Genomic DNA, 18,483 nt, shown 5'->3' with positions numbered 1-18,483 from the left:
GTAGGAGGGTGGACCGCCCCCTGGGATAGGAGATCTGGACAATTCAGAAGGGACACAGAGAATCTAATTAGAGTCAGAGTACCACATCCGCCTGGACCAGTTCTATGCAATGAGAAAAACTGGAACATTCTCTTCAAATCTCGATCCTGTGGAGGAAACAAGGAAGAAGCTTTGGAAGGGGAAAAGCATAGAACAGGCTCTACAGAACCCACAGCGGTTACTAGAGCATCCACTACAAATGCACCAAGGTGTTTCTGCACCTGAAGACAAACCTGTCTAGTTTTTCATTAAACCTGGATGCGAGAAGATCCACATCTGGTTTTACCCACCAGCAGAGAGCTTGGAACATCTCTGTGTGACTGAAGAAGTCCGCCTGCCAATTTTCCATGCATGGGATGTGCACGCCAGTTAGGGTGGTCATCATAATCTTCCTAGTCGCAGGGAGAAAGAATTAGCACCAATCCAGTGCCAAATGGGACTTCGACTATGCCAGGAAGAGTCTGGCTTTGCTAGTCAGACTGGGATGATCCAGAGACTTAGTCAGCTTATCTCACACAGCCAGGATATTAAGCAGGCTAGAGTGAAACAGGGCTAGAGTCAAACACAGAAGCCTCATTCAGAAGCGAACAGAGGAGCCACAGCAGGTAGGCTTGTGCCTCTTTTGTTATTTAGGAGCAGCATTTGCTCTACGTTTTACATTTAGAAGAGTGGCGCAAGCATTATGCTTTCACCACTATTTATCAGTTCTCTGCAATGTACTGTATGCAAGTACTTTGTTAGGAATTTACTACTTAAAAGAGTCAGGAATCTATTTATATAGAAATTTATTAGAGATGAAATTCTTATAATTATTATTATAACCATTTATTTGAGAACACTAAAAAAATGATATATATAACCTTAAAAATATTAAAGCTCAACTCCAGGATACCTTAAAATTGTGGGCAGGTTTACTGGGCAAAGTATTTAAGGCTACATTCACACCTGAGCGTAGCGTTTTCGCGCGTTTTTTACCGCGATTTTTACCGTGATTTACAGGCATTTTTGTGCAGGCGTTTTTTGATTGAATAGATACCAATGGAAAACGCCTGTAATCTGCCCAAAAAGAAGCTCATGTACTTTTTTGAGCGTTGGGCGTTTTGTAAACAGCGTCAAAACGCTCAGATGTGAACAGGGGCCATTGAAATGAATAGGATTTGTCTTGTTGGGCGTTTTGAGAGCTGATCCTACAGCAGAAAAACTCCCCAAAAACGCCTAGATGTGAACGGAGCCTTATATAAACATTATGTGACACAACTTTCAATTCATTGTGTGCACACACTACATTTTTATACCTTCCATATACAGTATCACCCTTAAACGTAAATAAAAATAAACATACCTTTAAAATAGAAATGTAAGTAAATAAACTTTTTTTATCTATACAAATAGAATATATAATGTTTACCATAATTACTAGATGTTTACAGTATGAAAAAAAACTATATAATGTATTAAAGCAAGATAATAACAAAAGGGGCTATTAATATAATGTTAAATTACATTCCAGCAACTTACAAAAAAACTATAATCTTAACAAAGCATTCATTTTTTTTTTTTTTTTTTAAGCACCTTACCTGCTCCTTACAGTTATATATTGCTTGCCAATGGACTTGTTTGTTTGTTTTTTTTTTTAATTCTTTGCTGCACTACTTGCTTTTACTCCCTTATCTTGTAAGGAGTTGCTGGAAATGATGTTACTTCTACCATTTATCCACCTTGTGGTACTTCTGGACTGACAGCACATTTATAAAGTTGCCGATTACATTATGTACACTTCTTAAGCACATTTTTATGGTTACCCTTTTAATAAAGTTTGTTTTTAACAATATGAAATTATAATTGTATCTAATTTTTAACAACCGTTACTGTGAGTTTTTTATTTTTTTTTAGCAGCAAAGCATGGTATGTATATGGAAACTGTTAATAGTATACCCAATGTGTTAAAATACTCTATAGTAAAATACTTACTTTTTGCTGGACAAATTGCTCCTTCACTTTCTGAGTCTGTTTTTTTAAAGTTGCATTCTCTTGCTGCAGTGTCTCCACCTACAGAGTATTAGAGAATTCTGTAAACATTTTGTAAATGCATACAAAGAATAGTGACTCAGCACTTTGTAACCATATTCTAGTTTTCCTTTTATTACATTATATCACCTTTTCACAATTTTCTGTATGTCAAAGTATGATTTAAAAAAAACAGCACACACGTTTAGAAATAAATTCATGAAAAAGTTTTCCACCTGTCCAGATTTGATAGCAAGGTCCTGGCGCAACTGTTCCAAAATTTCTGTTGCAGCTTCAGTCCCTTCTTCCAAACGTTTGGCTCCTTGGTCTAAACTTTCTTGTTCCACCTTGGCAGTCTGCAATGCCACTTCTAAAACGATCTTCTGATTTTGTAAATATTGAATTGTGTCATCCTTTGAAGAAACATCATTTTGGAGCTCCACAAGCCTGGCCTCAAGTTCATCATACCGCATCTGGAGGTCATTTAGTGTCTGATCTTTGGTGTGAAGGATTTCTTGAGTGGATGTAAGCTGTTTCAAGATTTCAAGATGTTCTTGCTGGAGAGCTTCAAGCTGCAGGTCTTTTTGATGCAAATTTAGCTTAATCTAATACAAGACATGAACAGAAAACCAAATTAAAACTGTGGACCTCTCTCTTCGCTATAATCTATAATTCCAACCCATACATGTTAAAGTAAAATCAAAAGGCAGATTTTTTTTTTTTTTTAACACACATGTCATATTTACCTGCTCTGTGTAGTGGTTTTGCACAAAGTAGCCTTGATCCTCCTTCTCGGGTCCCCTGCTGGCTCCCCTGGACCCATTCTCATGCCAAATTCCCCCATAGCAAGCAGCTTGCTATGGGGGCACCCAAGCATTCTCGCTCCTGAGCCACTGCTTTGTGTTCATTCACACATAGAGCATGGATCAGCCCCTCCCCCGCTCCCTCCTCATTGGCTCACTGGCTATGATTGACAGTCTCAGCCAATGAGGTGGAAGAGACTCAGGAGAGGCAGTGGTCTTGTGCACATCGCTGGATCAAGATGAGGTTCAGGTTCAAGGTGAGGTTCAGGTAAGTATTGGGGGGGGGGCTGCCGCACACAATTGTTTTAAAGTAAAAAAAAATCTTGAGCCATTACAACCACTTTAAGGTACTTTCCTAAGAAAAATAGGGACTGCCAGTGCTGATATTTGTTTCTAAAATGCTAGTTGCTTTGCTGTTATGCATACCTACTGTTGTCAATACTATCTGAAACACTGACCCAGAAGTATATATCTCACAAAAAATAGCGGCCCTTACTTGCATTCTTTGATGACTCAAAAAAATTACCAAAAATGTCACCATGACAGCTTGGCTACATTGCATAATAAGTCATGGCGGCCTCCATGTCTCTTTCAGGAAAGGTTTCTTTGAACCATTAAAAAAAAAAAATAGGAACCAAACCTGCTCTATTTCACGTTCTAAAGCAACAGCGGAATCTGCTAGTTTCTGCAACTGCTCTCGCTCCTCCTCAAAATCCTCAAGTTTTCTTTGAAGATCTTCTTCCACCATGTTCTTTGCTTCCTGGATCTGCTGGAAAGCAGCCTCATGATCCAACATGTCAGCCTGAAAATGAGGAACAAAAGAAAGTCACTGCCTACACAAAGTTCAAGTCATAGCAAAGCAAGTCACTTTTTTCAATGACGGGATATACAATAAAATAGGATGTTAGTACAATGTAGGGGTTTTTAAATGAAAAGGTGTTAAGAACAACCAGGGTATTTTTTCCTCAGAGAATAGGTGCAGGAACCCCCCCCCCCCCTCTTCTGAGTCACCCATTGTCTCCACCCCTCTTTACTTCTAAGCACCGTCCCTTGGTTACATCCCCTACCCACCTCACAGTATCGCCCCTTTTAGAGAATACAGAACCAAATATAATTTTGTGGTGCTAAATCATTTGTATGGAATTTGTTAATGATAACAAGAAAAGCAGTAAAATAGATCCCTTGCAGCCAGCAACAATAGACCCCCAGTAAAAATAGATCCCCCACACAACAGTAGACTCCACCAGCAACAATGGACTCCACCTCAGCAACAATAGATTCCCCACCCTGCAACAATGGGATTACCCATAACCAAATACCACACCCAGCAACATTAGACCCTCATCCAGTATCAATAAAGGCTCTCCCAGCAGCCAGCATCAATAGACCTCTACTTCAAAAGTAGATTCCTACCAGCAACATAAGACCCTCTCCCCAGCAACAAGATATCCCCCACCAGCAACAATAGACCGTCACACAAAAACAGATCCCCACCAGCGACAATAGATACCCCAGCAGCTAGCAGCATTAGACCCGCCAGCACAGCCCACACCCCTTGCTATTACATACATTCAGTGCTGGAGGTGCAGGAACTGCGTTCCCCCACGTTCCTGCTGAAAAAAAGTCCTGAGAACAACTATGTATGACATGTACTGTATGTGACCATGCCTGTACCTGCTGCTGTCCGCTTGCAGTATATTTACTGTGAGTGGTCTGCAGGAGGTTAAAAACACCATGAGTAAGACATGAACAGTGAATGTTTTGTAAAAAAAAATGTGGCCTACCTCAATATTCTGGAGTTGTGCAGCAATGCGCTCTTTTTCCTTTATTGTCCTGTGCTGTGTCTCTGTCAGTTGATGTGAGAGTGTCACGTTTTCTATTTTAAGGTGCTCTAATACCCCAGCTTGGGTCATTTGTCCGGCCTATGGGAGAATGAAGCAGAGTGATAATTAGGTTATAATTACCCAAACTGAAATTTTTTATAATGCTAAATGCATTAGCACCAAGATGTGCATATACCTGTATATTTGCCATCTCGCTCTGTAGTCGGACCCGAGCTTCTTGAGCCAATGTGAGCTGCTGTTGGTACCACTCACGTGCCTGTTGCAATGAGGATATTTCCACTTTTGAGGCTTTGAGCTTGTTAGTTAGTGTAGTGCGATCCAGTTGCACTTGCTGTAGCTGGTACTGCAGCGAAACAGTCTGCTGTCGCAGATCATGAACTATGTGAAAAAAAAAACTTATGTTCAAAGTTATAAGCACTGTCCCAATATCCCTAATTCATAATATTTTATTCAATACAATCTGCAATCCCCCATATTATACTCACATGCAGAAATAAATAAATAAAATTCCTAAACTTGCATTAGGTTGTAGTTAAAGTGGTTTTAATGGCAGAAGGATTTTTATCCTAAAGCATTCTATGCTTTAGGATAAAAAAAAAACCTGTGTGCAGCAGACCCCCTCAGCCCCCTAATACTTACTTGAGCCTCACTCAATCCAGCGATATTGCACGAGAGCCTTTGCTGTCCGGGACTCTCCCTACTTATTGGCTAAAACAGCAGCAGGCGCTATTAGCTCCACTGGTGTCAAAGTCAGTGAGCCAATAAGGAGAAAGAGGGGGCAGGCCCGAGCCACGGATCCATGTCTGAATAAATACACAGAACAGCGGCTCAGGTTGGGTTCCCCCTTAACAAGCTGCTTACTGTGGGGGCAGGAGGGAAGGGCCAGGACCAAAGGAGGACCCGAGAAGAGGAGGATCTGGGCTGCTCTGTGTAAAGCACAGCACAGAGCAGGCAAGTATAACATTTGTGATGTTTAAAAAAAAAAAAAAAAGACTTTAATATCACTTTAAGCTCTAAAATTAACTTAAAGGCCATTTCTTTTAATTAAAATAAAAAAGAAATATTTAGCTGCTCTGTGCAACGATATTGCAGAGAGCGGGCCCTAACCTCTTCTTTGACAGTGCCCTGCTGGCGTTGTCAGCTCCATCTTCCTGCGTGTGCCCCCATAGCAAGGCACGTGCTATAGGTGAACTGGTGCGGACGCACTCTTGAGCTGAGCTATGTGCGTCCACAGCCACACACACTGCTGGTAAGCCATGCCCTCGCCCCAACTCCTTCCTCGCATGAGTCGGACTGACAGCAGCAGTGGGAGCAGCTGCTTGGGTCTCTTGTGAGAGCAGGAAGTGGAGGAGCGATTATGCAGATAGGACAGCACTGGAGCGGTGACAGGAACCAGGTAAGTGTTAAAGGATTGCGGAGGGAGGGGGGGGGGGATAGTTATAGGGGTGTTTTTTACCTAAATGCAGGGAATGCTGTTAAACTTTAGAATCACTTAAAAAATAAAATTTTGCAGATTTCACTGGACAACGATTTGGTTGCTAATCACAAAAATAACCTGTAATTTAAAATATTTTATACCGTTTTAGAGGAAACCGGTTCATGCAATACCTGTTGTCTATGCTGCACATGCAATAAACATACTGTATGAAAACATGAAACTGTTGTTGAAGCACATTCAGTACACCAAGTACAACAGGAATATCTGTGGAGATCTAAAAAGTAGTGGCTCTGCTGCTTGGAATGCAGTTCACAACTTACTTTTGTTACATATGTGAATGGGACAGCCGTACAAGAGAGTCCCATTACATTAAAAAGAAATGGCCACTCAAAGATTTTAGTTCCAAAATCATAAGCAATACTTTTAACTCTGCAGCATGTCAGAAATGTTATGCAATTAAATACATTATAGTCATTAAAAGTTAATTTCTTATTTCTCAAATTCCAGTCTTTCTGAAACTAGATTTGTGTTCAGTTTAAATGGGCCTATCATCACCAAAGATTTTCAGAAAGCAAAACTTTTTAAAAAAAATTGTTGTCCAGTGTTTCAGGTTGTCTACCCTATCCTAAAATGTATAAATACAATTAAAAAACACATCCTTTGCAAAGGTGTGCAACCCATGATGCAATCCAATAGTACACATAACTCATACGTACAAAATCACACAAAACACACAAAACATTTTAAAAAATGATTACACATTCTCTATTGTACATTAAAACAGATTTCAGAGTAAGAATTTAAACAAAGTAAAAGTCAAAAGGATGACACCAAATAAAGATTTTTGTTTTTGTTTGGTGAGGGCGCCCCCCCCAATCTGCTCGCATGGCGGGAGGAACTGTGCGGGTTTTGGGAAGGCAGCCGCCCGCGCTCCCCGCTTGCTGAGGACCAAATAAAGATTTTTATCAATGTATAATAAAAATGCTCAAAATAATAATAATTTTAAGTAGCATTTGTTACCCGAGTCTTGGAATTTGACACACAGTTAACAGTAGTATCTAGAAAGGAATTGCTGTTAATGCTTATAGCAAAAATACAAATACAGTGCATACTAAGAGCTCTTTTATGTAAGTAAAGAATTGTCACCTGTGTTATCCTTTTGAATAATAGCTCTCTGCAACTCCTCCACTTTACTCATCAACCTCTGATATTGCTCTTCAGCTAACTGCAAATCATTGGTTAAAGAGGCCAGGCTGGTATTCTTTACTTCCAATGAGTTCTGAAGATCTGCCATGGCCCTCTCCAGGTCTAGGCAGGACTTCTTCAGGGTGACAACCTCAGAGCTCATTGTCTCTTGCCTTTGTTGGCTAGCCAGGCTTTGTTCAACCTCAGCTTGAAGCCTGGTGTTCACTGCTGCCAGTTGGGCCTGTAGTTCTGTCTTTTCTTTCAATGCCTGTTTAGAAAAGCATATATGACTTAACTGGCACATTTAATAAGATTTTAAACAGAACGGAATCAGGATACAAATATGGGGGCTGCGAATATAAACTCGTTTTTGAAGGTGTGTGCTTTGTGACTGTCTTGTATATCAGTTATTCACTCTTTAGCAAGCTAATAACCAAAAACAAGTATATGCATATAAAGTTTCCTGACACCTGATATTCAGAGGCTTAGTCTACCCATTACTAACCATGCAGTGGAAAGAGGATAAGCATGACAGCAATGGAGCATAGACCTTCTAAACCAACTCCACAGTGTGTGATCTGATTCTCCTCTTATTCAGGGAATGCTGGGAAAAGCAGCATCTGAGCAGTGCTTGCAGCCAATGGCTTATCAGTGTATTTTGGTGGGGAATAGGGAGGGGGGGGCGCCCCTGTCAGAATACAATAGCACAGTGGGGGAGATCACTGCACCAACATTGCTTATGATGGTACAGTGATCTGTCAGGTTTTTTTTTTTCAACTTCCAACTTACTATGTGTACCAGGCACAACAATAAACACACAGTGTGCTTAAGCCGATAACACACAAACAACTCTAATTTCTCATGTCTTTATTGAAGACACCCATTAATCAGTCTCAGAGAAAAATGTAAGTGAACCCTTGGAGTTAATAGCTGGTTGAAACTCATTTGACAGCACTGACTTCAAGCAAGCCCTTATGGTAGCTCTGGATGAGACCCACACAACGCTCAGCAGAAATTTCTCACCATTCCTCTTTACAAAACGGTTTCAGATCAGACCCATTTGTAGGTCTAGTGTGAACATCTCTCTTGAGGTCATTCCACCACACCTTTATGCAGTTAAGATCTGGGCTCTGACTGGGCCATTCCAAAAGGCACATTTTCTTTTTCGAAAGCCAGTCTGTGGTGCATTAACTTCAATGCTTAGGGTCATTGTCCTGCTGTATCACTCATCTTCTGCTAAGCTTCAGCTGGTGGACAGCCACCCTGACATAATCCTGTAGGATATTGTGGTAAACTTGGTAATTTAATTTTCTGTTGATGATGGGGAGTACTCCAGGACCTGGGGCAGTGAAACAAGCCCAAATCCTGATGTTCACTCCACCATACTTCACCATTGAGATGTTTTGATGTTGGTAAGCGGTGCTCTCTTTCCCACCATACATAGAGCTGAGTATTCTTCCTGAACAATTCAACTTTTGCTTCATTAGTCCACAAAACATTTTCCCAGGTGTTGCGGTTTGCCAAAGTGCTTGTTTTTTGGAGAGCAGCAGCTTTCTCCATGGTGTTTTGCCATAGATACCCTGCCTGATGACAGACTTACATATGGTAGATTATGTTTGTCAGTTCCTATGATATCTTCAAGCATTTAGCTGTTACTCGGGAGTTCTATTTTTACCTCATTGAGGATTCTGCATTGTGCCTTGGCAGTCATCCTGGCTTGGTCGCCTACGTCTAGGAAGAGTAGCCACAGTACTAAACTGTCTCTATTTATAGACAATTTGTCTGTCGACTGATGGATGCCTAAACACTGAGATTTCTTTCTATTTCTTTCCAGCTTTATGCAGATAGACCACTGTTGATCGAATGTCTTCAGAGAGCTTCTTTTTGGGAGGCATGGTTCACATCAGCTGATGCTTCTTACGAACAGCATTCTTAAAATGTTTGAGTGTTTTTATCAATTAAAGGAGCTCTAAACCACACCCCCAAACTGATTTCATTAACTGGACTCCAGGTGTGCAAACTAATGTCAAGCTATTGTTGACATAGTTAGTTGGGATGTACAAATATATCGGCCGAAAATAGGGTTATTGGCGTTTTGTTGATAGGAAAAAAAGGTGCCAATTATGGCCACTGAAAAACGCCCCGTGATTTTGTCACGTTTACGGTGTGTTTTTCATAGGTCATGTGACAAAAAAAATGCATCAAAAACACAATACGGGTGCGATTTTGTTGAGTTTTTGCCTCATTTTCAATGCTCATCAGTGGGGAGGTGCGTTTATGGTGCAATTTTTTAAACTGATCAAATATGCACCAAAAATGTGGTAAGCAGGATTTTTAACACGGCAACAGACCAGTGTGAAGACATACATAGAATTTAAAAGGATGCATTTTTCTAGAGCTTTTTTAAAAAAGTGCTTTAAAAACTGCTCAGTGTAAAAGCAGCTAATTGGTCTAAAAGGTGCCGATAATGTCCGAAAATAAATTCATATTCATTTAAGTTCATGATTCATTCATATATAAAAATATATAATTTTTTTCGTTTAAACTGTCCATTTTAGTTTCGCTTTTCGGCCAAATGCATCCTGAATTTTCGGTTTTGGACCAGAATTTTCATTTCGGTGCACAACTAGTATTAAGTCTATGGGTTTGCTTACTTTTTTCTCCAAAACTGCGAATGTTTAATGGGTGCGTTCAAAAAAGACATGAGAAACTAGAATTGTTTTTATGTTATCAGCCTAAGCACAATGGAGGGAGATTTACTAAAACTGGAGCACTCAGAATCTAGTGCAGCTGTGCATGGTAGCCAATCAGCTGCTAACTTCAGCTTGTTCAATTAAACTTTGACAATAAAACCTGGAAGCGGATTAATTTATATGCTGATTTGCACCAGATTTACACTCTTAAGTTTTAGTAACTCTCCCTCTTTGGCCCCTTTCACATGGCGACAGAGTCTGTTCTGATCGATCCACTGATCCCGGCTGAGCAGGCAGATGACAGCTCCGTCTCCGCTCTGTGTGCGGAGACGGAGCTGTCAGATCCCCGCTGTCCTCTATGGGGAGATCGGATGAGAACGGACCGCCTGTCCGTTCTCATCTAATCCAATTTCCATCCATCCAGATTTCAGGGACAGGATCGGAATCGGATAGCAGCGGGTGTCATCGGAGATGTTTCCGCTGACATCCACTGCCCGATAGGGATGCATGGAGCATCCGATCCGGTCCGCCTGAAAAGCTGATAGGCGGATCAGTTCGGATTGCCCGTGTGAAAGGAGCCTATGTGGTTGTCTATTGTTGTGACTCAGATCACAATTTTTGGCACATTACTGCAGAAAAACTTAAATTCAAAAAGGTTCATATACTTTTTGTTGCCACTTTACAGTGCATTGAAAAAGTATTCCTACCCCTTGGAATATTCCACTTTTTGTCATGTTGCAACCAAAAGAGTCATTGTATTTTATTGGGATTTTATGTGACTGACAAACACAGAGTGGCACATAATTGTGAGGTGGAAGGAAAATGATAAACGGCTTTCAAAATGTTTTACAAATAAAAATCTGAAAAGTGTGGCATGTATTTGTATTCAGCCCCCTCCTGAGTCAATACTTTTTTTTGTTGCAATTACAGCTGCAAGTCTTTTTGGGTAGGTCTCTACCAGCTTTGTACATCTAGAGAGTGAAATTTTTGCCCTTTCTTCTTTGCAAAATAGCTCAAGCTCTGTCAGATTGGATGGAGAGCATCGGTGAACAGCAATTTTCAAGTCTTGCCACAGATTTTTCAATTGGATTTAGGTTTGGACTTTGACTGCGCCATTCTAAAACACATGAATAGGCTTTGAACTAAACCATGTCATTGTAGCATTGGCTGTATGTTTAGGGTTGTTGTCCTGCTGGAAGGTGAACCTCCGCCCCAGTCTCAAGCCTTTTGCAGACTCGGTTTCCTTTTAAGATTGCCCTGTAATTGGCTCCATCCACCTTCCCAATGACTGACCAGCTTCCCTGTCCCTGCTGAAGAAAAGCATCCCCACAACATGATGCTGTCACCAACATGTTTCACGGTGGGGATAGCGTATTCATGGTTATGTGCAGTAGTGCTGCAATGACTCGTCGACGTAATCGATTACGTTGACTACAGAAATACGTCGACATGTGTGAAAGGTGTCGACGCGTCACACGTGACATCTACACGCCCCCTGCTCGTGCCGGCCGTTTGCCTCCTTCCCCTCCTGGGAGTGCATGAGACTGACACTGAGGCATGAAAAGACCGGGAGATAAGGTAATCATGCAGGCATCAGTTTACATTGTTCCCACATTCCTCCATTGTATGCCAAGTCATTTAACTGTAGCCCCCCTGCCTGAGGAAATCCTATCAGCAGCTTCTGCTAAAATACTAAACGAGGCTTCCCGGAGGTCACCGTCCGTTATCAGTCCTGCCCATCTCCTCATCCATTGTTCTATACCAGTGTCAGGATGGGGGGGGGGGGGCTTCCTGTGTCTTGGCTGCGGTTGTGATTGCATGTTCCTGCAGCTTTCTATACATGAGGGACAAGCTGAGCTGTTACCATCATCTCCCCTACCCAATAACAGAAAAGTCCAGCAGTTACCATCACCCCCATAACGGAAAAGCCCAGCAGTTACTACCATCACCCCCCCCCCCCCATGAATAAAAAGTCCAGCAGTTACCATCATCACCCCCGTAATGGAATAATGGAAAAGTCCAGCAGCTACCATCTCTCCCCCCCCCCCATAAACACAGCGCGGAGACACAGCTGTCATCCTCCTGCTCAGTGGGGGATCGGCAGATCGATCCCCCGCTGAGAAAAGTGGACTCCGTCCAATGGACGGAGTGTGTGAAAGGAGCCTTATGCTCCCTTTGCCTGGCCTGTTAGTTTAGGTGGATGGCCATGTCTTGGTAGATTTGCAGCCTTACTCCTTCCATTTTCGGGTGATGGACTGAACAGTGCTCCCTCTCCGTTATATGTTCAAATATTGGAATATGCTTTTATAACCTAACCCTGCTTTAAACTTTTCCACAACTTTATCCCTGACCCGTCTAGTGTGTTCCTTGGCCTTCATGATGCGGTTTGTTCACTAAGGTTCTCTAACAAAACTCTGAGTGCTTCGCAGAGCAGCTGTATTTATTACTGAGATTAAATTACACACAGGTGGATTCTATTTACTATTTAGGTGACTTCTAATGGCAACTGGTTCCACTAGATTTTAGTTAGGGGTATCAGAGTAAAGGGGGTTAATTACAAATGCACGCCACACTTTTCAGATATTTAATTGTAAAAAAAAATTGGAAAACCATTTATCATTTTCCTTCCATTTCACAATTATGTGCCATCTTGTGTTGGTCTGTCACATAAAACCCCAATAAAATACATTTACGTTTTGGTTGTAATATGACAAAATGTGGAAATTTCAGGGTATAAATACTTTATCAAGGCACTGTAAATAGTCACACAGGTAGTTTTTTTTTTTTTTTTCAACCCAGCAGGCTGAATAATAAAAAAAAAAAAAAAAGGAAGAGGAGGAGCCCATGAGCACCTCTCTGTAATAAACATGAGAATTTAGTACAGCGATTTAATCGCCGAGTTATTGTATTCTGACATGGGGACTGCCCCCCCACCAGAACACACCAGTCAGCACTTGCAGCCAATGGCTGCGAGTGCTGATCAGATGCCAGCCAGCCGGCTGCTTGTTTTTCAGCATGCCCAAGGTCAGCTTCTGTGGGGCAGACCACTGTGCACACTAACTAAATTAACAAGTCATGGAAACAGCTTTTTGGATCAGGTTTTTATACAACCCAAACAGAAAACACAAGTTTAGGTTTCTATTTTGTGTATATTCTGTTCAAATAAGATGCACAGCCATGGATTAATATGAAACAATGCTTCATTCTTTCCAAAAAGTGATGACATAAAAAATAGTTGCCCCATGTATTTGGTCCCAGAGTCAAGTGATGAAAGTGTAAAAATACATACTTTATTGATTATTCTATAAAGATGTTCCACAATAGCCTGGACAGATTTGTTGATACCTCTGGAAAAGATTATAAGTAACTGGATCCTTGTGATATTGTAAACTAACCATTTTCTGTAACTAGCATCACACATCTTCAATTCTGGCAGCCACAGCTATTCGCTGCTGTCCACATAGCCAGCGATCACTGCAAGTTTGACTATATCATAAATGGCTGACAGATTTAATTATTCTAACCTGACTGGCTTCTGTTGTCAATGACTCCAGCTGTCCTTCCAATCTCATCTTCTCTTTCAGCACCTGCAACAGTTCATCGTGAGTCCCAGCAATGGAGCTTTCCATAGAAATGCTACAAATCATAACAAAGAGAAGAGACTACTAGTAAAAAGAAAGTATTGCATTTTCAGTGAGCACATATAGTGATTTTTTTTTTTTTTATTGTAATGTTTACCTTAAAGTAAGCTTATATTAAACTAAATTTAATACCTTCAAATATGTACAAGCTGTCACCTTCATTGTTGGTATTCTATTCAACTGTAAAGATTAGCCACTAGAATAGCTACTACAATGACTCTGCCTGCCTAACAACTGTTAAGAAAAAATAGTTAGCCAGAAGAGGGAGTGTGCATTTTCTTCAGTGAGTCGAAGGCTCAAACATTTGTTGAAAGTAATAATGCACAAGCGATTTGTGTACTACAATGCAGGAAGCAGGGAGTGTAATGAGCAAAAAATAGATAGCCACATTTACATATATCATCACAAACTATACAATCGCTTGGAGGTGAAAGTTCTGCATCTGTGAACAAAGGTGATAACACTTTACTGCTATGTGGAGACCAGTATCAGAATAGTAGTGAATAAGATGGGACACAAAGATTTACTAAAACTGGTGCAGCTCTGCAAAGTAACAAATTAACTTCTAACTTCAGTTTGTTCAATAAAGCTTTGACAAAATAACCTAGAAGCTGATTGGTTACTATGCTCAGCTGCACAAGATTCTGTGTGCACCAGTTTTAGTAAAACTCCCCAATAAGCATTTTGTTATAGAATAGGTTCCCCTTTTAGACCCCGTTCACACCTTTGCGACATGCAATTTTGTGATGCATTTTCGGAGCAGCACCATTCATTTTGAATGGGTCTCCCTCTGCTCCACAAACGTGCCAAAGATGCTCATGTACAGCACCGCGTTTGGGGTGCTATTAGGAAATAATTGCACCGCAACTGCGTCCAGAGTTTAGCTGAGATTCTGGATTCCAACACGCTCAGGTGTGAACAGGGCCTAATAAAAAATAAATAAATAAAAACACATCATTTTGCAGATAAAAATATGTACATTTGTAATGTTTTTACGCTGCAGCATTTAAAGCATTCCATGTGTAAATGCAATGCCACGATCCTGCAGACTCTCAAGTCAGCTGTGTGCCTATAACTCCAGTACAGGCAGACAGTTACTGAACTGTAGGAAGAATCAATGAATTATAATGCTTCATTAGCGCCCCCGCAGTTCATTGAGAACTACAAGTCGTCTGCTGCAGCAGCCAACTGTACTTGTAGTTCTTTCATTCACAGGAAACTGTGAATGAATGATGTGGCGATGTGTTCGGAGCCATTTTCAAATTGTGACAGCAGGTCACGGAAATAAGATCCCCTGCCAGCTGTCATGAAGTGGGGGCACTGGTGGCAGGTGGTTGGTGCATAGGAGCATTTTACATTAAGTATGGGTTTAACATTTCACATGCTCCAAAAGTGGAATTTATCCTTTAAGATAAAGTTGTAACATTAGGAAAATACCACCATGTAGAATCATTCAGAGGAGTAGTAACATAAAGGTCCCCTTAAAAAAGTTTTAATAAAACTGTGCTTCTACCACACCAAGATGGCAGCCCTCTCCATGAACACTTGTAAAACATTAGTAAAACTGGTTGTGTTGTATAGTGTGGCAGGGTGGATTTGATTTAAATCACAATTTAAATCACAATTTAAACCACTAGTAAAAATGCTTAATTTAAATCAAATAGATTTAAATCTTAATTTTTAAATAGAAACTTTTATCTCTGTCCCGTAGCGGCTACTCTGACCCGCTGTTGACTTCCCGACAGTCCCATTCACTTTAAAGGGGACGGCTGGTGATGTGGCAGTGACACAACAAGGTGAGGGAGATGGTGGCAGTGAGTGAATGCCCGCTAACAGGCGCTGCCATGATGGATCTGAAATGACAGGTGCTCATTAAATGGAAGGACTCATTCTTGCTTGTAGTGTGAATTCACCAAAACAGTGAATGTTATCTCAGCCTGCAGAGCTTGGATTCATTAAATGAGTTTACCAAAAAGTAAATATTGCAGAAAACAAATATATATATGTATATTATATACACACACACACACACACACACACACACACACACACACACACACATATACACACTCACATGCTACATAATAACTAAGCTCCATTTTATGCTGAATAAACTAAGTTATTAATGTATCTTAACCACTTCCATACCGGCACTCCGCTCCTGCATGTAAAAATCATAATTTGTTTGCTAGAAAATTACTCAGAAGTAGAACCCCCAAACATTATATTATATATATATATATATATATTATATATATATACATATATACATATATACACACACACATATACAGTAATCCCCCGCTCCATCGCGGTTCAGTTTTTGGGGTCCCGGTAATTCACTTTTTTTTGTAATGTTATTTTACTATATAAATCATTAAAAATGAAATATTTTTGTGTTTTTCATAGCTCTTGCTCAGTCTCTTAGTATCTTTTATGTGTTTAAATGAGTTTCTATTGTTTTAAAAGTGTGTTAAAAGACCTTAAAATGCTTTTACACGTACAAATGCATTTTAATAGGGTTTTTCTATTTCGCGGAATTTCACTTTTCGCGGCTGGGTCCGGAACGTAACCCCCGCAATGGAGGGGGGTTTACTATATATATATAATTTTTTTAGCAGAGACCCTAGGGAATAAAATGGCAGTCATTGCAACTTTTTATGTCACAAGGTATTTGTGCAGCAATTTTTCAAATTTTTTTTTGGAAAAAAAACTGGATTTTTTGACTTACCGTAAAATCCTTTTTTCTGAAGTTCGTTGACAGACGCAGCTCCATATTCTTCTTAACTATTGGGTTATGCTGCCCCCTACAGGAGTAGGACACTAGGCAGGAAAAATCTTTACCACGCCTTTGGGGCAGTCTCTGGGGGTATACACCCACTCACTCTGTTCTAGGCATTCAGTTTTGTTGCAAGCAGTACCAGAAGAAAAAAACCCCAACCCAACTCATATATAGAGGGGCGGGTGCTGCGTCTGTCGATTAACTTCAGAGAAAAGGCTTTTTACGGTAAGTCAAAAGTCAAGTTTTCTCTATCGTTCATTGACAGACGCAGCTCCATATTCTTCTTAACCATCGGGACATCCCAAAGCAGTATTAAGGGGTATTAAGTATTAGAGGGGTGGGAGAACAATGCAGAAAAGAACGTAATTCCCAAAGGCTAAACTTAGCCAACCAGGTAACATGGAGCTCAAACGGGAACTGGAGCTCACCTAGAAACAACATACACATCTCAAAGAAAATAAATTGTCTTTTAAACAGCAACCAAAACGGGTATATTGGCGCTCCCGGACAAGATGACACAAGAACAAAGTGGATGCTGCTCAGAATCTTGAAGCATTAAAACATTTATTAAAAATGGGTTTAAAATATGCTCCTTGACAGAAAAAAGCCGGTGGTATGCCCAGGGTGCAACAGACAGCAGTCAGATGACAAAGCAGTCAGAAATACCTCAGAACAAGGAGGACCCAGGAGCGGGGGGGGACAACGACTATCCACCTGTGGAGCCTGGATGGTATGGGGCTTGAGAGTGGAACATCAGCCTCGATCAACCCAGGGAGCCTCACTGCTGGTATGCCTCCGAACTGGGTGATGTCTGAGATGTTGAGAGGAGGGGGGGGGGGGGAGTGGAATACTCAACCCCCACAGACAGCTCCGGTACCGGATGGTACACACCCGAGGCGGCGGCGGCCGCTGCTCCTCGGACCCAACTGCAGTGGTGCCGGATGATGACGTCACCGGGCGCCTGTCAGGGACGTGCGCACCGAGGGCTGCTTCACAGATGTAACTCTACAGCCGCCGGACTGGACCAGCTTTTTTCTGTCAAGGAGCATATTTTAAACCCATTTTTAATAAATATGTTTTAATGCTTCAAGATTCTGAGTAGCATCCACTTTGTTCTTGTGTCATCTTGTCCGGGAGCGCCAATATACCCGTTTTTATTGCTACATTTCTTCTCAGTTGGGACACGGACATGTAATTATTGGTGCATTTCTTTGGGCATTGTCCGTCCTTACTGTTCCATCCCTGCTTTCTGGTCACCGGCACCACAGCGCCAGGATTTTTTGTATATATTCTTTTAAACAGCAGCCTGCAAAAGCTTTGCGGCCAAAAGAAACATCCAAAGATGCCAACACATCTACCTTTAAGAAATTTGTGGACGTGTGCACAGATGACCAAGTAGCCCGTTGCAAACTTGTATTACTGACGCCTGATGGAGCAAAAACCCAAGAGGCACTCAGCGCCCTCAGTAGCCACCAGGTAAACCCTGATTACCCTAACCACATCCAAAGAATGCAAGGAAAATTCTTTAGGATGCTTGGGCTTAGGACATAATGAAGGCAGCACAATGTCTTAATTTAAATGGAAATCCGAGACCACCTTAGGAAGAAATGACTGATATGGTCGAAGTACCACCTTGTCTCTGTGGACCACCAGATAAGATGAGCGGCATGACAGCGCCGCAAACTCCGACACTGCGCGCAGAGGTAAAAAGGCTAGCTTCTGTGACAGTGTAGGCAGAGGAATTTCCCTAATGTGTTCAAAAGAACGTTTCTGAAGAACTGACAGTACCAGGTTAAGATCCCACGGAGGTAACGGGGACCGTATCAGAGGGAGCCATGTGGCGAACACCCTGACAAAATTAGTGCGAATCAAAGAATACGAGGCTCAAGGGCTTTGAAAAAACACCGCTAGAGACAACAACTGGCCTTTGATAGTACCCAAGAACAACCTCTGCTCAATCCCTCTTTGGAGGAAAGTCAATATCAGAACCACTGAATATAAGCGCGGATGCATCTTAATGGATTCACACCATGCAATGTATAATTTCTATG

At 41.2% G+C, this 18,483-nt stretch overlaps 1 protein-coding gene across 2 annotated transcripts in view; it reads right to left on the bottom strand.

Annotated features, from left to right (window-relative positions):
* GOLGA3 (golgin A3) overlaps positions 1 to 18,483 on the bottom strand; it is a 147,837-nt gene that overhangs the window by 88,359 nt on the left and 40,995 nt on the right. For both annotated transcript variants that reach the window (XM_082260173.1, XM_082260174.1), the window contains exons 6-12: positions 13,534 to 13,645; positions 7,278 to 7,584; positions 4,869 to 5,071; positions 4,634 to 4,771; positions 3,490 to 3,651; positions 2,283 to 2,651; positions 2,011 to 2,088 (exon numbers count right to left, since the gene is read on the bottom strand). In XM_082260173.1, coding sequence (XP_082116299.1) covers positions 2,011 to 2,088; positions 2,283 to 2,651; positions 3,490 to 3,651; positions 4,634 to 4,771; positions 4,869 to 5,071; positions 7,278 to 7,584; positions 13,534 to 13,645 — 1,369 coding nt within the window. The remainder of the gene's footprint in view (positions 1 to 2,010; positions 2,089 to 2,282; positions 2,652 to 3,489; positions 3,652 to 4,633; positions 4,772 to 4,868; positions 5,072 to 7,277; positions 7,585 to 13,533; positions 13,646 to 18,483) is intronic.

The sequence above is a fragment of the Pelophylax lessonae genome (genome assembly GCF_965119305.1).
Source record: "Pelophylax lessonae genome assembly, chromosome: 1".
NCBI classification, from domain to species: domain Eukaryota; kingdom Metazoa; phylum Chordata; class Amphibia; order Anura; family Ranidae; genus Pelophylax; species Pelophylax lessonae.
This window is presented reverse-complemented; position numbering and strand designations above follow the sequence as displayed.